Below are 15,320 nucleotides of genomic sequence, written 5' to 3' on the forward strand. Positions count from 1 at the left end.
GATGTGAGTGCAATTGTTAAAATACTCATCAGGTGACACGCGGCTTGTTTGTGGTTTTATACGTTTTGTGCTTTAGGCAGCTTAAGCACACGCTTCCAAGAAAATTAACCTCTTTCCCCACCGTTCTTTCATGGCTCCCCGACAAACACTCTGGGTGTATAATAATGGTGCTCCAGCCACTACAAAGAGATTGTAATTAGGCGTCTGGCATAGCAGCACAATGTGTGATATGTGTCTGGAAGCTGGAAATCATTTCAGGTAGTTCTGGACATAAAAGAGGTCTTAAAGTATTAGAAAGTGCCTCTTACTCTAGTGAAGGCAGAGGAGGAAAAAAAAAACCAACCCGCACTCTAATGAACTTGCAGGCATCTTAATACATTTATATTAGCCCCAGCACAGAAGAAACTTGAGGGGTCTCTACAATGAAAGAAAAATCCTGCTAAAGAATAAAGAAAAGGCTCACAATGAAGTCTAATTTATGGAGGTAAATGGAGATGGTGTATTGAATTCGTTTTGAATTATTTTCTCTTGTAGAATTACAAATAAGATTAGAAACATACCTGGGTTTTCATTCTCCCTCATCTGTTTAGATGGAGGCTCATCCGTGTCCCAGGGTGTGGACTGATTGATGGGTGTCTGTCCCCACCTGACGCTTGTGGCAAGTCCTTGAGGCTGATTTTCAGTCTTGGAAATGCAAGGTGTCTACCAGAGAGAGAGAAAAATACATAATAAAAATGTTTAGACTATTGGGAATTATTACTGTTCCTCATAGCTAGTCACTTGCTTGCTTGTTTGTTTGTTACAGTTCAAGAAGATATTCTATAATCTTTAAATATCATCCTCCTCCAGGCTTGCAAGACATATCTGTATGGAAAATACAACATATTTGAAAAAAAAATAATTCTGGAAATTTAACAGACCCATCTTTCTATTAAAAAATCCATGACAAACCAGCATTTTCAGAAATAAGTTGCTTCTTTTGCCTTGAAAATAAAAAAAAACCCAACAGATACTGTAATAGCCATTCCGTCAAAGCTTACATAAAATGGGACAATACTCTGTTTGCTCAGTGTCTTCCCAAAATAGTGAGTTTTGTTTAGCAGACAGCAGAACAAGAGATTTACAACCCTAGGACAAATTACTGCAGAACAGTACAGAGAAGCCTTAGTATTTACTGTCTGTCAGCTCTTTAAAACTGAATGCCAATAAAAAAGAAGCAGCATTACAGTCATTGGCTGCTAAAGTAGGTATGTTGGCAGCTCTTCAGAGATGTTATAATAACTGTAAAGTAGGGGAAGAATTGGGGCTGAATAATCATCAAAGGGGTATGATCTGAAAGAGATCTCTTGATAAAGAAACCATCACGTGGATTTAAATGCTAATGCAGCCTCCCCCCCCAGTTTCAGAGAATCTTCCCAAACAACCACCTCTTTGCTGAGAGAAGGCTTGTTGAAAACAAGGGTGCTCCAACAGGTCTCGTTTATTTAACTCTGCAGTGTATTTCGTTGCTGGAAGATTAAAAGTTTTTTTGTTTTGTTTTTACTAGTGTCAGAACCTCTAAACCAAGGAAATGGAACCAGCTGCCTATTGCTGAATGAGCACTGAAGGACTGAAGCTATAAAGAACAGGAGATCAGTCTGAGCGACTGCTTGTTTGTCTTACATCTGGGAAGTAATTTAGCTCTGAGCCAGGGGTATAGCAGCTCCATAAATGCCCTGGGTCACGCAGTACCAATGAAATCTCTGTCAACACCACCAGCTTTTTTCCCCTTCACCACCGGTACCTCAATACCCCCTGAAAAGAAGTCATCAGCAGACCCATTGATGCCCTCTGCAAATACATGCACACCTTTCCCGAGCCCATCAGTCATTCCTGTCTTTAAAATCCGTTGGAGGTGCCTGCTTCCTCTTGCTCACCTTTCTCCCCCACTAACACCCCCGCTAGCTCTTCTGCCCTGCTCCAATGCTCCTTTCCTTCATCCAAGTGCCTCCATCATCTCCTCTCACCCACTTCTTTTCTACCTGAGCATTATCCTCCTTGAGCTCTGGGAGCAACGACTCCCTGAGTGCAGACCTTGATGGAAGATGGTGTTTTTGCTCTGCTGCTCTCCTTGCTCCCAGAAGCCATAATGGGAATATTTTCCCCACTAGAAATGCTCTACTTAATTAAATGCAGATGTTCACAGGAAAATGGCATTTTTAATGTCTTTTTTTTCATTGGAATCTTGCAGTTAGAATTTTCAGCTTGTTGAAGTTTTAATTGCCAGCTTATGTCCATTTCTCCTCCCTCCCCAATGCATCAATTTATTCTTTTCCATGTTTCTGGGGGTTTTGTTGTTGTTGTTTTGGTTTTGGCTGTTTTTATAATTTAACTTCTCCACATTTATTTTTTTTCCACTGCTATGAAGGACAACAATATCCAGGTTTTAGATTCACATTTCCCTCTGCCCCCTCCATTTGAACTACTTCTTCAACTTCTGCAGTTGAAATAAAAATGAGTCAAGAAAGGCAAAAAGAGAGGACAAGCAGACAAGCAAGAGCTTTAAGATTCCTTCTGTTGTATTCATGGCATAGAAAGGGCAGGAGAGGAAGAAAGAAATCTCATTTTTGAAAAGCTTTCTATTTATAAATTGTCCTGAGAAGAGATTTCATCTGAATACCTTTAGCTTTTACATTGTACAAGGCCTTTGACATGGGATACAATGCTGTTGGTGGTTTACTAGTTTATGTTAGCAGTATCCTTTTGGATCTAGCTAAACTGTTTAACGGTGGTCAAAGTACTCTGCAGTAGGAAAAGTAAGAAGGAAAAAAAGAGCACTACCAGCACTCTCTGCTTATAAATCAGCTAAGATACTTCCTTCAGAAACACTCTATATCCTGAAGAAAAGCTTTAAAAAATACTAAATGAAATATAGAAAACTGGGCATTTTTTGAGTCATCAAAGATGGACAGGAGGATTCAGGACTCAAATCATACCCCATATGCTCCACATGTGACATGTATGTGTTTCATTTGTTGTATGGACTGGGTCTTAGAAGTGGGTTTGAAATACGTACTTCTGGTTACTCTGTGGCATGTTCAACACGTGCAGCATCTTCTGTAACTTTGTTACATACCCAAGCTGCTTTAAAACAGTGTGAATCTAAAATAAGAAAAAATATTCCTGTACCTTAAATAATACAGAACTACACACATGCTATAGTTTGAAAAGAACCCATATGTTCTGTACAGAGTGAGTAAAAAAGGGAGAATGTGACACAGGTCTTCTAAATCTCACAAAAAAGACACACCTGCCTTTTTTGAAACTCAAAGCTTGCTTTCCAAAGAACTAGAGCACCAGGTCAGGCACATATGTAACTGGTGGAGTTTGCACCCAAATCTAGATCCTAAGTCTGTACTTTGAGCTTTAATAAAGAGGAAAGAGGTTCACAGGTCTGCTGTCAATAAATACTTTTCCTCCACTTCCACAAAATGCTTTTTTTATCAATTCCCCCACCCCCCCCGCTAAATATGCTGACAAACTCTGCTTCTTAGAGAGAGGCTCTGTGGATTTAAATGAGCAAGTCCAGTACATTGCTTTAAATTGTACTCCTGAGCTTGTATTTCTTTGATCAGAAAGAGCTGGAGATTAGTCAGTATGAAATCACAACACACATTCATGAAATACAGTTTAGACAATGATGGTGGTGTAAACAGAAAAACAGCTTACTAAACTTTTAAATATATATATATGTCTGGTCTCTGATCTAATTTCTGCATTATTTTTATTACTAGATGAAGGGTTACATTACAACTGTTACATGTCTCTGATCCAATTGTAGCAATTACTGATTTGCGTATCTGGAATGCAAAATTATTTCCAACATTATCAAACAAAGGAACTTTCTGTCCATGCGCCCAGGCACATGACAGCACTCTATTTGATGCTTTTAATGTACAACACAAATGACCAAAAAATGGTCTGTATTATGCTAGTTGTGCAGGGGGAAGAGATGTGTTCCATTAGTGATCCGCAGACTTCACAGAAACTAATTGTACTATGTTATACTTTTATCTTTAGCTTTCATGTCAGATGCTTGTTTGAATTAAACACGAAACACATGAAAAAAGGAAATGCATTACAAAATCTAGGGGGTACAGATTTTAAAACACAGCCAAATGTCTACTTACATGAAAAGACAAGAAGGTTTCTAAAAGGTCTGTTGAAGCCTGGCTAGTCAACAGCAGCACTGGATATTTAATTGCCTTAAATTCATGGCAGACTACACAGATTACTAAAGCAACCATCATAATCTTTGTAGCACCCTTAACATCTTCAATCTGCGCCCTTCATCATGGATGGAGTACCCCAAATCTGAGGGGTTTTTTTCCCCTTTTGCTTGAAATAATCATGAAGAACAAAGAACATTTCAACTGAAGTTTGCATTTCACCTCATGCCTGCCTCTTTGAACTCCAGCAGTGAGCAATCTCCCAGTTTTAAGGAAATGAACTGCAATACAGATGTATGGGCAAAACAGAGCAAGATGGAACCATTTCAGAATTACGTGAGACTAACACAGATGAATTGCCAGGTTGATTTTTTTGTAGCTCAAACAGTCATAAACTACAGCCATAGGCAACAGTAATTGGTGTACAGCTGATCCCCAGGACCTTATTAAATCAAAACACTAAAACCCTTCAGATTCACAGGGCTTTTCAGAATATCCACAAGAAATTTCCTGAGTTCACAGGAATCAGCTGGTGCTAAAGACTGGGAATTAACATGGTTACTATCAGGTGTTCAGGAGGCATAGCTACAACTAAATTTGACTCTTAAGTCCCAAGTTTCACAATTTTTTTATGAAATAAGACCTAAACTTTTAGTAAAACCTTTTTTACATCAACAGGAGCAAAACCTACTGCACTACTACCAGCATTCCAGAGTATGTTAGTGGAATTAAACAACAAACAACAACCAAAATCAAACCACAAAAATTCCAGTACATTTTTCTTCAGGCTCAACACCAAATACTTCCTGGGAGGTCCTTATAAACAAATTTGAGCAGTTTCCCTAAAAGCTTGTAAAAGTGCTGACATACATCCTGCTACAGCTCAGAGTGCTAAGACCTATTCAAACAGTTTCATGAGCAAAAAAGAACTAATCTGGATAGAGGGATCCTATTTGTGGTTTCCAGCGACCAAAATTATTTTACTAAGGCCTTCACTTAAAGTGATGGATGAGGAGCAGCGATTCTGTGTTCCAATTATCCAAAAGAGATTGGGAATGGCAGCTTAATACTAAGCTAATGTATCCAATATTTAACCCACTCTATTTTTTCTCCCCATTGAAAATAAAAAGGCTGAGACATACGCATGCATAGAGGCAAACATTCCCTCCCACAGAGTCAGATTTTATGGCCTGTCATGGGTAAAAGCAACTTCAATTTAATGAGGGAATTCCTTTTAAAGCTGTTGGCTATGCCTCGCTCTAACAAGTAATGACTGGTGGCCCTGGTTGGGTTTTAAGCCTGAATGTGTCTGGTGTTCTTAAAGGCTCAGGGGCCTCTGCCCCTGAGTTTATGGTCTAATTTGCAGTTCACACTGCTAGATATTGCATGAAACAGGTATTATTTGTGTGCATGAGGCATGCATGTAAAATCTGAATCACAAAGAGACAGATCTTCATCGGGGGTAAATTTCTATGCCATGTTGGAGGAAATCCCAAACATATCTCTTGAGTCAGTCCATGGCCAAAGAAGCTCTTAAGTATGGATGCTAATCTTTTAAAGATGCAGTGGTGACAGCAATACCTCCCTAGCACTGTTGGGCTGGGCTACAGAAATTAAAGTGTTGTTTTAAGAGATGGATGTACCGTAATGTATTAAAAACCTAAGAGATATGGACAGGCCAGTGTGCAGGAGGAACAGAATGAGCTGCACTGCAGTAAAACCTCATTCAAGAACTTGCTCATGGGTGGAGAGAAGAACTCATCTACCTTACAGTTCCCATCACCAGGCAATTCTGCGATGACACAGCGTTGTTTTTCTCTTTTCAGAGCTAATGTGGAAGCAGCAAGAAAGAGAATAATACAGTTAACTCATAGGAAAAATGTTGCTACCCTGCATAAAAGACAAAAGAAGTCTTCTTTCCCTCTCAAGTGGAGAGAATAATTCAGTACTGGCATTTTAAACACCATTCATGACAAGCTAGTGTGAGCTCTGGAAAACTGAGGTATGGTCTCCAGGTGAGACATAGGGCTTAGCAGCAGGGTACAGTCTGCATTCATTCCCATTTTTCCAGGGATTTAAAGACACTCCCCCCTTTGCATGAATGACATGGGCTTGCAGAAACCAGAGGGAACCACACCTCAGACAGGTACAGCACAACATTCTCTACCCAGCCCTATTCCAGTCTGTGAGCTGCTAAGAAGGCAGATCAATAAACATGGCTAGCTTCTTCAGCCCATCAACATCAACCCACCTTTCCTGGACTGAGCCTCTTTGCCACCTCATTCATATTTGTTCACCTGTTACCTTCCCAAATAAGGCAGTCAGCCCAAATCCCAGTCTCTGACAATGCATTCCAGGAATTGATCCAAATGCTCCTGTTTCATTAACCCTTTCTAAGGTTCCCTACTCACACTGGCTGCAGGTCTGGGGAATTAAGAGGAATGAGGTGATGGAAAAAGGGGGAAGAAAGATGGGATAGAAGGTTGTGAATTGATCACAGGTGATACCTGTTTCTTTCTGGTGGCTGCACTGCCCAGGACAACCACCACTCTCACTCCAGTGCTCCAGTTAGGTGCTCAGAATTAGATGGAAATGAATGCAGGACTATGGAATGATAAGAGCACTTCATAAATGACACTTTGTATTCCATCTTGGAAAATTTCACCAGCAGAGGCTCAGGTACTCACCCAGCTGCCTTCGTTTCTCAGCGAGAACATCAGGGAACGGAGCTGAGGTATCGAACCGAAGTCCCGGCTGCGACACTTGCTGCTCCAGGACACCAGGGACATCAGCGCACGACACTGGGTTCGAGCACAGAAGCCCCACTTTAGCCTGAGCAGAACCTCCTCTGCTAACACGGTCGGCATGCAGATCAATCCCAAATCAGAACAAAGCTACAAATGCAAAACCATCTCACAACAGAGGAAAACGCTCAACGTCAGGAACAACGCGGCAGCACGTACTGCAGAGAACATGCACTACCCAACCCAGGGGGGCTCTCAGAGATCCTGCAGGCAACCCACAGTAGAGGCAGAGAAATCCAATTCATCATAAGAGCTTTTTGTCAGAGGGCAAAAGGAAATATGGGTAATAATGGAGTAAGTGCTTGTCAGACCAGAATCCCAAGGGTGTACAAAGGATGTAACCCTTGTGTACTGGCAAAGCTAGTCAAGAACGACCTAAAGGGGCAGACTCTTGAAAACTAAACGTTCATCTTGAATGCAAATGCTGGCCATGGCTAAGTTTAATAGTCGCTCTGCATGGCATTTTTGCCCTAAATTTCCAATGGATTTTCAAACAAGACCCTCTACTTCATTGTGGATCAGGGCCTAAAGAGAGTAATACTTATTGAGAGAAAGCTGTAACACTTTAGGCTCCAAACCCAGTATTAAGTTACTTGAGAAAAGTTCCCCTTTGTTGTTTGGATGCCAACATTTTATATTCAAGCCTGTGAATTCAGTGTTGCAATTGTAGTACACACTCCGTGGCAGGAAAGTGCATGTTCTCTGTCTACACAGCAGGCACATAAAAATAAAATAAAATAAAATAACCAAAACCCAAGATAAGCCTGTGAGTGTTGAGCAGTGCTGCATGATATTACTGATTTATTAATTTGGCTTGATTAATAAGTCTGTAATCAAGGGCACATTTAGTTTGCACATACATTTCACTTTCTAACAAGCACTTTTGTGTGCTCACTTTAGTTTCCATAATCTGATCCACATCTTAGGAAGCTTTCTTTAAGGGAGAACAGAGAATTCTTTTTCTAAAAAAAGGATCAAAGTGTACTCAGTCAACTCTCAAACAAAAGGACAGTCAGTACTGTAGAAACAGCATGCTTACCTTTCACAGCAAAAAAAAAAAAAAAAAAAAAGCCTATAGGTCCAGATTTATCACTGCCTTAAGTTCATCAACATCAATTGAGCTATTACATTGTGGCTGAATTTGGCTGATAGCAATTTTAAATCTTCTACTTTCTTTGAGAGTCTTCCACTACTAAGATGCTAATTTAATGCATAATTTAAACTGCACTGTCCTTTAACTCAACGTTTGTAAATAATTAAAAAAAAGAACTAAAAATCCTTTTACATTTATAAAACTGCCCTGCTTTTTTTACTGCAAAACAACAAAGACTTTGCAATAAGGGATTTATTTATTCCTTAAATCTAAAAGTAAAAGCTGTAAAAAAGATGAGGAGAAACTGATTTACAAGATAAAACAATTAGTTCTGGGGTATGTACATTAAGACTAATAAATTTCACATAATTTTTTAAAGGAGTGGAGGAGGAATACCAAATATATTAGACTTTATTCAAATTCTATTGAAAGGTTAAATTAAAAGCATCTTCTGAAGGTAAGTTATACAGTCACTAAAATTAAGATGTGAAAACCAGGATTAGAGTGCTGCATCTCTCCAAAAGGAAATACAATTTCATAATCAATCCCTTTTCTTACACACAAGATAATATCTAAAATCTGGCTACTCCTGTAATTGCTCTGGTCTTGTTAGAAATTTGGGTTGTGCAGGAGAAATACAAATGTATTCCACAGTAAAAAAAATATGAAGATAATAAACTGCATTCCCTTTTAATCAAAAATCATGTATCTCACTTATTCTTATTAAAATATATTTTTCTTTCTATGCAGACAGCTGAAAAGGCATTTTAAGACTCAAACAAGTCTGTGCAAAAACAGCTCGAACCCATCAATCTCCCAGTTGGTTCTTAAAAGAAGCTAAACATTCACCAAGCTGTTCTGACCAGACGTGCCTGGCAGATCCTTTTTGGGAATGAGGTTTCAAGATGCAATCCTGCTTTCATTCAGATTCACAGCTTTAATAACACAAGAAGTTCACTGCAGGATCGGGCAGTTGGTCCGTCATTTAATTTGATTTACAACAGAGGGCTAAGATATGTTTTTTTCTGGGAACACAGTCACCATTTTCTGCAGGTTTTCCAGTCTGGAGGTTTTACATCAAAACATTCCTGCTCATGTTGTTCCTGTGTCTCCATGCTACCAGTGGCAAGCTGTCCTGTTCTCCTGCTTTCCTTCAGCAGAACTGATTCGTGGACTAGCATGAGAGCTTCAGCTGCCTCCAACATCATCCTTCTAAAAGACTGATGGCAAACACATCGTATACCAAGCAATAAATCTAGCAAATGGCTATTAGACATACTTTGCTGTCCACAGCCACACAATTTAAAGTAAAACAGATAATGGTAGAGCTGTAGCTAGCATTACTAGCAGGACCTGCCAGAATCATGCTACATTGCCACTCATTTGTTCCAGGCAACTCACTCTCATTTTTGGGGGGTGAATCAGATTATACTTCAATATTACTCTGTGTGTGGCAACGTGCGATGCTAAATAGTCCTTCATCACCTAAGGATAAATGGGTACTGTTAAGATTAAGCTCTGCTTACACTTCCTTCAACAACAAACTGTTAAAAAGTTTCTTCGTTTTTTAAATTATTTTAAGATTAAATTCTTCTAGGTGTCCCGTTTGGGCCAGTGAACTCACTAAGAGGAAACCCGGCAAGGGTGGGGAATTTGGCCAAAGACATTGTACTTTTGAAAATCCACTGTTATGTAACTTTTAAATAAAATTCCTGCTATTAAAAACATAAAACCTCCTACACCCTGCTGAGAAGTTAACACAAACTAAACCACCCCTAAAAATAACCTCTCACTCAAAAACTCCAAGGTAATGAGTAAAGAGGGAGGGGTTGTTGTGACCCCTAAGTAACACAGGTTGGTTCTGTAAGCCATGTAGGGAAGGACAAGCTAAAATTAAATGACCTTTGGTAGGGATACCTCACCTACAACAGCAAGTCGTGATCTGATCTTCCTAATTCTCCTCCTCCGCTGCTGCAGGTCATGGTCCATCAGAAGCTACTATTTCTGCTGGGATGGGTGCAGGGCAGACAGTGCCCTCATAACCTCCTAAGTTGAACTGCCAGGGAGACCAGCCTGGGGTCGTTACAGATAATACCCCTTAAGAGGCAGCATTTCCGCTGCTGAGCTTGCTGTAGCTTTCTGGAGAGGCAAAGGGAGTTTCTGCAGCCATAGCCTCCAGAAGACAAATAGAGCCTTTTTTGTTGTTGTTGTACTAAAGCTTCAACTGGAACACAAATCTATAGATATCTAACAGCGCACATCAAAAAAATTTGGTCACAAGTATTGACCAGAGAGGAGTCAAAACAGGATCAAACACCTACTTTCAAAAAACCCCTACAAATGGGATACTGTCCACATGACTGGTAGAGATCAAAATAATCTCTACTGCAAAGCCAAAATCTCCATTCCCACCCATAGCAGTTTTTGGAGTAACTGTGCGCTTCAGACAAGCACTGACTGTACACCAGACTATCCAAACCACAGAGCCACACCTTGTTTTTTACATTTTTTGATGATTCTGTGCCAATTTCAAACAAGCATCATCTGGTGATATCCTTAAAATCATTAGGTTGTTAAGAAAGTTGAGTCATTAAGCAAGACCCTTCATGCAACAGCAATGCAAGACACCTGCCTCAGAAAAGGTCACAGAGTTTGTGAGATTAGGGTGCTCTGGGTGGAGACGTAAAGTTGGACTAGATGATTGTTGTAGGTCCCTTCCAACTGAACTATTTCTATTCTATTCTATATAAACAAATAAATGTATATATACACAAACATCACCATCATAGAATGGTTTGGGTTAGAAGGGACCTTAAAAGATAATCTAGTTCCAACCTCCCTGGAATGGGCAGGGACACCTCCCACTAGATCAGGTTGCTCAAAGCCCCATCCAACCTGGTCTTGAACACTTCCAAGGATGGAGCTTCCACAACTTCCCTGGGCAACCTGTGCCAGTGTCTCACCACCCTCTTAGTCAGTAATTTCTTCCTAACATCTCAGCTAAATCTCCCCTCTTCCAGTTTTAATCCATGACTCCTTGCCCTCTCACATACATACATCTCTTTCCCTGTACTACTGAAATGTGAATGCTATTAAGATGTTCATCTCTGCTTCTTCCCATAAGAAGTCTGAACTCCATGTACTGAGGAAGAAAAACATGAAGTAAAAGCTAACAGACTAGCTAAGCATCTGCTTTTCAAATGCTGCATTTGATTAATTATGTGATTTATTTTCAATGACTGATTCAATCAATTGTGATCAAATTAACAAAGACAATGATCAGAAATACCAGACTAAAACACAATACAAATTATTTGGTTCCAGGGGATCAAATCAAATGAAACAGGATTAAATTAACCAGTGATCAGATTAATCAGAAGTTGCTGCATAAAGTCAGAAATGTATCAGTACTTCAGGCCATTTGCTGTGTCTGTAGGTTGCCATTTCCAGCTCTTCCTAGAGCTTTCAATGAACTTTAAACAAGATCATTTTTCCTAGGTATGACAAGAGTCATGTGGAAGAATTATTACTATACTATTATTATCATCATCATCATGATCATTATAATAATTATTTGTTATTTCAAAGTACCACAGGATCTTGGGCTCTGCTACAAGAGGCATCCTGGAAAGAAAATCTACGTCCCCCTACACACGTGTGCAGCAGTCTGCACCTGAAGGAGTTTACAGTCTATGTGCATGACACAGAGATTAAAAGGTGACAGAATATCAGGATACAATCAAAAAGACAGAAAACCCCATTTAATTCTACAGTGTTAGCAAAGCCCAAAGATGAAAAGGCTACTTTTCAACAAGAAGCGTTAATGAAAGTTGCCAGTGATACAGCTGGAAATGTAGTTCTTACCTAAATATCAAAGTAAATACAAGTATCACAGGAAAAGTACTTCCATTTGCTGTGTACTGACCTAAATCTTGAGCAGTGAACAAGGTCTTGGAGTACTGAACAGAGATGTGGCTTCAAACACATCGTGCTCACCCTGGTTCAGCTGGACCCAATAGTAAGCAACTGCAAAGGGACTTTGTGTCCAAAGCTAGGCAAAGATGAGGCAGGGGACATTAGAAGCCAGCTCATTTGGAAGTAAATAGGAAAGCATTAATGTTAGAAAATGAAACCAAACTCAATTCCGCCCTTTTTTTTTTCACTTTGAATCCTGGCCCCACCTACTGTGGTGGGACAAGGAGAGACACCAGATTGGTGGACGTGCCATTTGCATGGCACAGTTCCTCAGGAACACAAGACAGAGGAAAGCTACCCAGCTCCCATCACACTGTGGGGCTAAAGCAGAGGGCTTCTCCCAGCTTTCTAAAAAAAAGGGAGTGTGTCTGTAACCAGAACAAAGGCCAAACCATATGTAAACAGGTCAGATCCGAATCAACTGTCCCATTTGTCCGTGTCTCTTACAGAGGCATTCAGGAGTTGTATGGGAAGACTCCTTCCCTTTCACTTAACACAGCATCTCCACAATTTCTAGGTATACATTTCCTAGTAACTGTAAGCAGACATCATGTCCATCCTGCGACAAGCTACCCGTCACCTGGCAGGATTTAGTCACTTGTGATTACTCTAGGACTTTTCATGCATGCAGGGAACAGATCAAGCTAAGTATTTTGACAAGCAATAGCTGGGGTGTGGGTTGGTCTCTGTCTCAAATGAAACCACTGGAGACATCACACTAACTTCTGATGGTCAGCAAGCTTGGAGATCACCCAGGGGATCTGGTTTGTATGGCCGTGGCCACGCATCCTACCCTTGCAGTTCACCATTTGCACCACAGATATTGATAGTGAAGGACTATCTCTATAGGACTGAAAATCTGATGAGCAGTTTTATACATTGAGCTTGAAAATTATTTAGAGAAACATTCCTCTCCCCTTTCCCACAACTTACAGACTTAGTATTTTACCTTCGTTTTCATCCACCACGGTGAGTATATTTAAAGCATCAACTCTTCCTAGCCAAAAGACATCTGGCATTGTGATAACAAATTCTGTTCCCTTAAAGAGTATCTTATTTGTATGTGTGGGCTTTTTCTCCTGCTGTGCCTTGCTACATTTTTTTTTTTTTTCAGGCTCATTGCAATTTTTTTCAGGAGTATTCTCAGTTTCATTTTCTTACTTTATTTTCCCCATGTCGCTCTCTCTCTCCTCACCCTTTCTATCACAGTCTCTCCTAAGTGAAATGAGAACCCAATTATATTCCTGTTAGAATTGAACTTTCAAATCCATCATGTGCTAGTGGGCTCAAAATTAGGCAAATAAATTCCCTCAACCCTACAAATTAAATTGAGTCTTTGCATATGTTCTTTTAAGAGCACAAAGATGTCAAGTATTCACCCAGCTGTCACAAAATATGATGAGCAGGCACTTTGTATTCATATAGATTTTTCTAAACCGTTTGTCAGATTTAAAAGAAATGCTAATGGATCCAAAAGTAAATTCTAATCTACCCTAAATATCTGGTTATTATTTGTATTACAGTAGGACTTAGAATTGTCAGTTGAGGATCATGGCACAATCTCAATGCATTTCACACACAAAGACAAAGATAATTTGGATGAGGTGCAGATATTCTTTTGCACTTTCTGAAATTTTATCTCATTATTTTAACAAACAGTCTCCTCCCAGGTGTACTCAACTTCACTTTAGAAAAAAAGTACTATCAGCTTGTAAGCATCAGTACCTAATGTGTTTGGTATTGAAACACAGGTCTTAGGTTTGCTAAAGCCAGCAACTGTCTCCCAGGTGTAGACTTGGAAGGAAAAAAGCTATCCTGAAGGTCAGACTTTGCCAATGCTTCTTTTCAGTCAAACCTGATGGAAGTGGGGCTGAGCAACATCTGCCTCAGCATCTGGATGGGAACTTGCACAGAGCTGCCTACTCTGGCAGGTTGGGTGTGACACAGGGCATCTGCAACTGGTCTGTGTAGGTCCAGCACATCCCAAACATGGGAGGATTTGCTGCTCTGGCACTAAATGCCACTACAATATTTCTCATGTGGTCAATCCAACACATGCAGGGAACTTGCGATGTGATGAATATATCCTGGACAGTTGCTCTCTACCTACTGCCCTGGCTGTTTGTCCAAAAACCTATTATGGCATCACTTAAAGCAGGAGGGCAGCAGATCCTGGCTGTCAGTGATAATCCACTGCCAAAATCAATACTGTTGGCAAGCTTGCTTCACAGATATTTATGATCAAAGAGCATATTTTCCAAGAATGTATTGTCAATCCCACTGTCTTGGCTCAATTTTAACTCCAGTAATTACACTCCTGCCTGCCTAATAGTCCCCTGCCACTTTGAGGAGACATGGGAGTCCTCTCATCCAGTCCCACGTTGCTTCACAGCATCACTGCACCACACAGGACACACCAGCAGTGGACACAGCTTTCCCTGTATATATTGTACAGAGCAGTTACTACCTAAACAGCTTCATGATTCTTAGAGGTGAAAAGTGTAAGATACTGTTGTTGCTGTTATTTAAAAAATTATTTATCTGCCTCTGGAACCAGTCATCTTGAGACATCTTTTAATTTCCTTCTCTTTAATGAGTAAATTTATACATTTAAATTATTTACCAAAGGTTGAGCTAGGTAGGTCTCATTTAGGGTTGTTTTGTTTGTTTGTTTGATGTTGTTTTTTATTTGGTTTTTATTGTTTGTGGGTTTTTTTCATTAATAAAAGTAAAACATCTATAAAATGTGACTGTCTACAGATTTTCAATACATAGCTTCAGGGAGTTCAAGCCCTTTCAGATCTATCTGGGAGAACTAATTCCACTGGCAAACTACAAATCTGCCTTTCTCAGTGGAATAAAACTGCTGTTTACAGCTGTATAGAGCATAAAATGGGAGGTTTTAAACTTGTGACATTTCCATGTCTGGAAAAGCTGTCACACGCCCAGCACAGCATCTCACCTCGAGCTGTAAGCCCGGGGGCATTAGTAGCATTAGCCCAAACGTAAGAGCACCAGAGGGAAAGAATGGTGTAACTAAAACACTATAAAAACCTCCCAAAATATTTTCCATTTTCAGGAAACAGAAGTTTTCCCACTGGAAAGGAACTCTGATTTCCAGCTGTATGCGCCTGCAGTTTTGCTTCTCAGAAACTTCTCAGTAGGGCTCAGCTACTGATTTCTGCCCATCGGAAATCCTGATTGGTTTTTGAGAGATCTCTGAAGGCATAAAGTGAGAGA

At 40.0% G+C, this 15,320-nt stretch overlaps 1 protein-coding gene across 4 annotated transcripts in view; it reads right to left on the reverse strand.

Moving 5' to 3' along the window:
• Positions 1 to 15,320, reverse strand: part of KLHL29 (kelch like family member 29) — a 391,974-nt gene that overhangs the window by 139,296 nt on the left and 237,358 nt on the right. For 3 of the 4 annotated variants that reach the window (XM_051615178.1, XM_051615175.1, XM_051615177.1), the window contains exons 4-5: positions 6,896 to 7,009; positions 561 to 702 (exon numbers count right to left, since the gene is read on the reverse strand). In XM_051615178.1, coding sequence (XP_051471138.1) covers positions 561 to 702; positions 6,896 to 7,009 — 256 coding nt within the window. The remainder of the gene's footprint in view (positions 1 to 560; positions 703 to 6,895; positions 7,010 to 15,320) is intronic. The other variant, XM_051615176.1, reaches the window with a different exon arrangement.

Source organism: Apus apus, chromosome 3 (assembly GCF_020740795.1).
Source record: "Apus apus isolate bApuApu2 chromosome 3, bApuApu2.pri.cur, whole genome shotgun sequence".
NCBI classification, from domain to species: Eukaryota; Metazoa; Chordata; class Aves; order Apodiformes; family Apodidae; genus Apus; species Apus apus.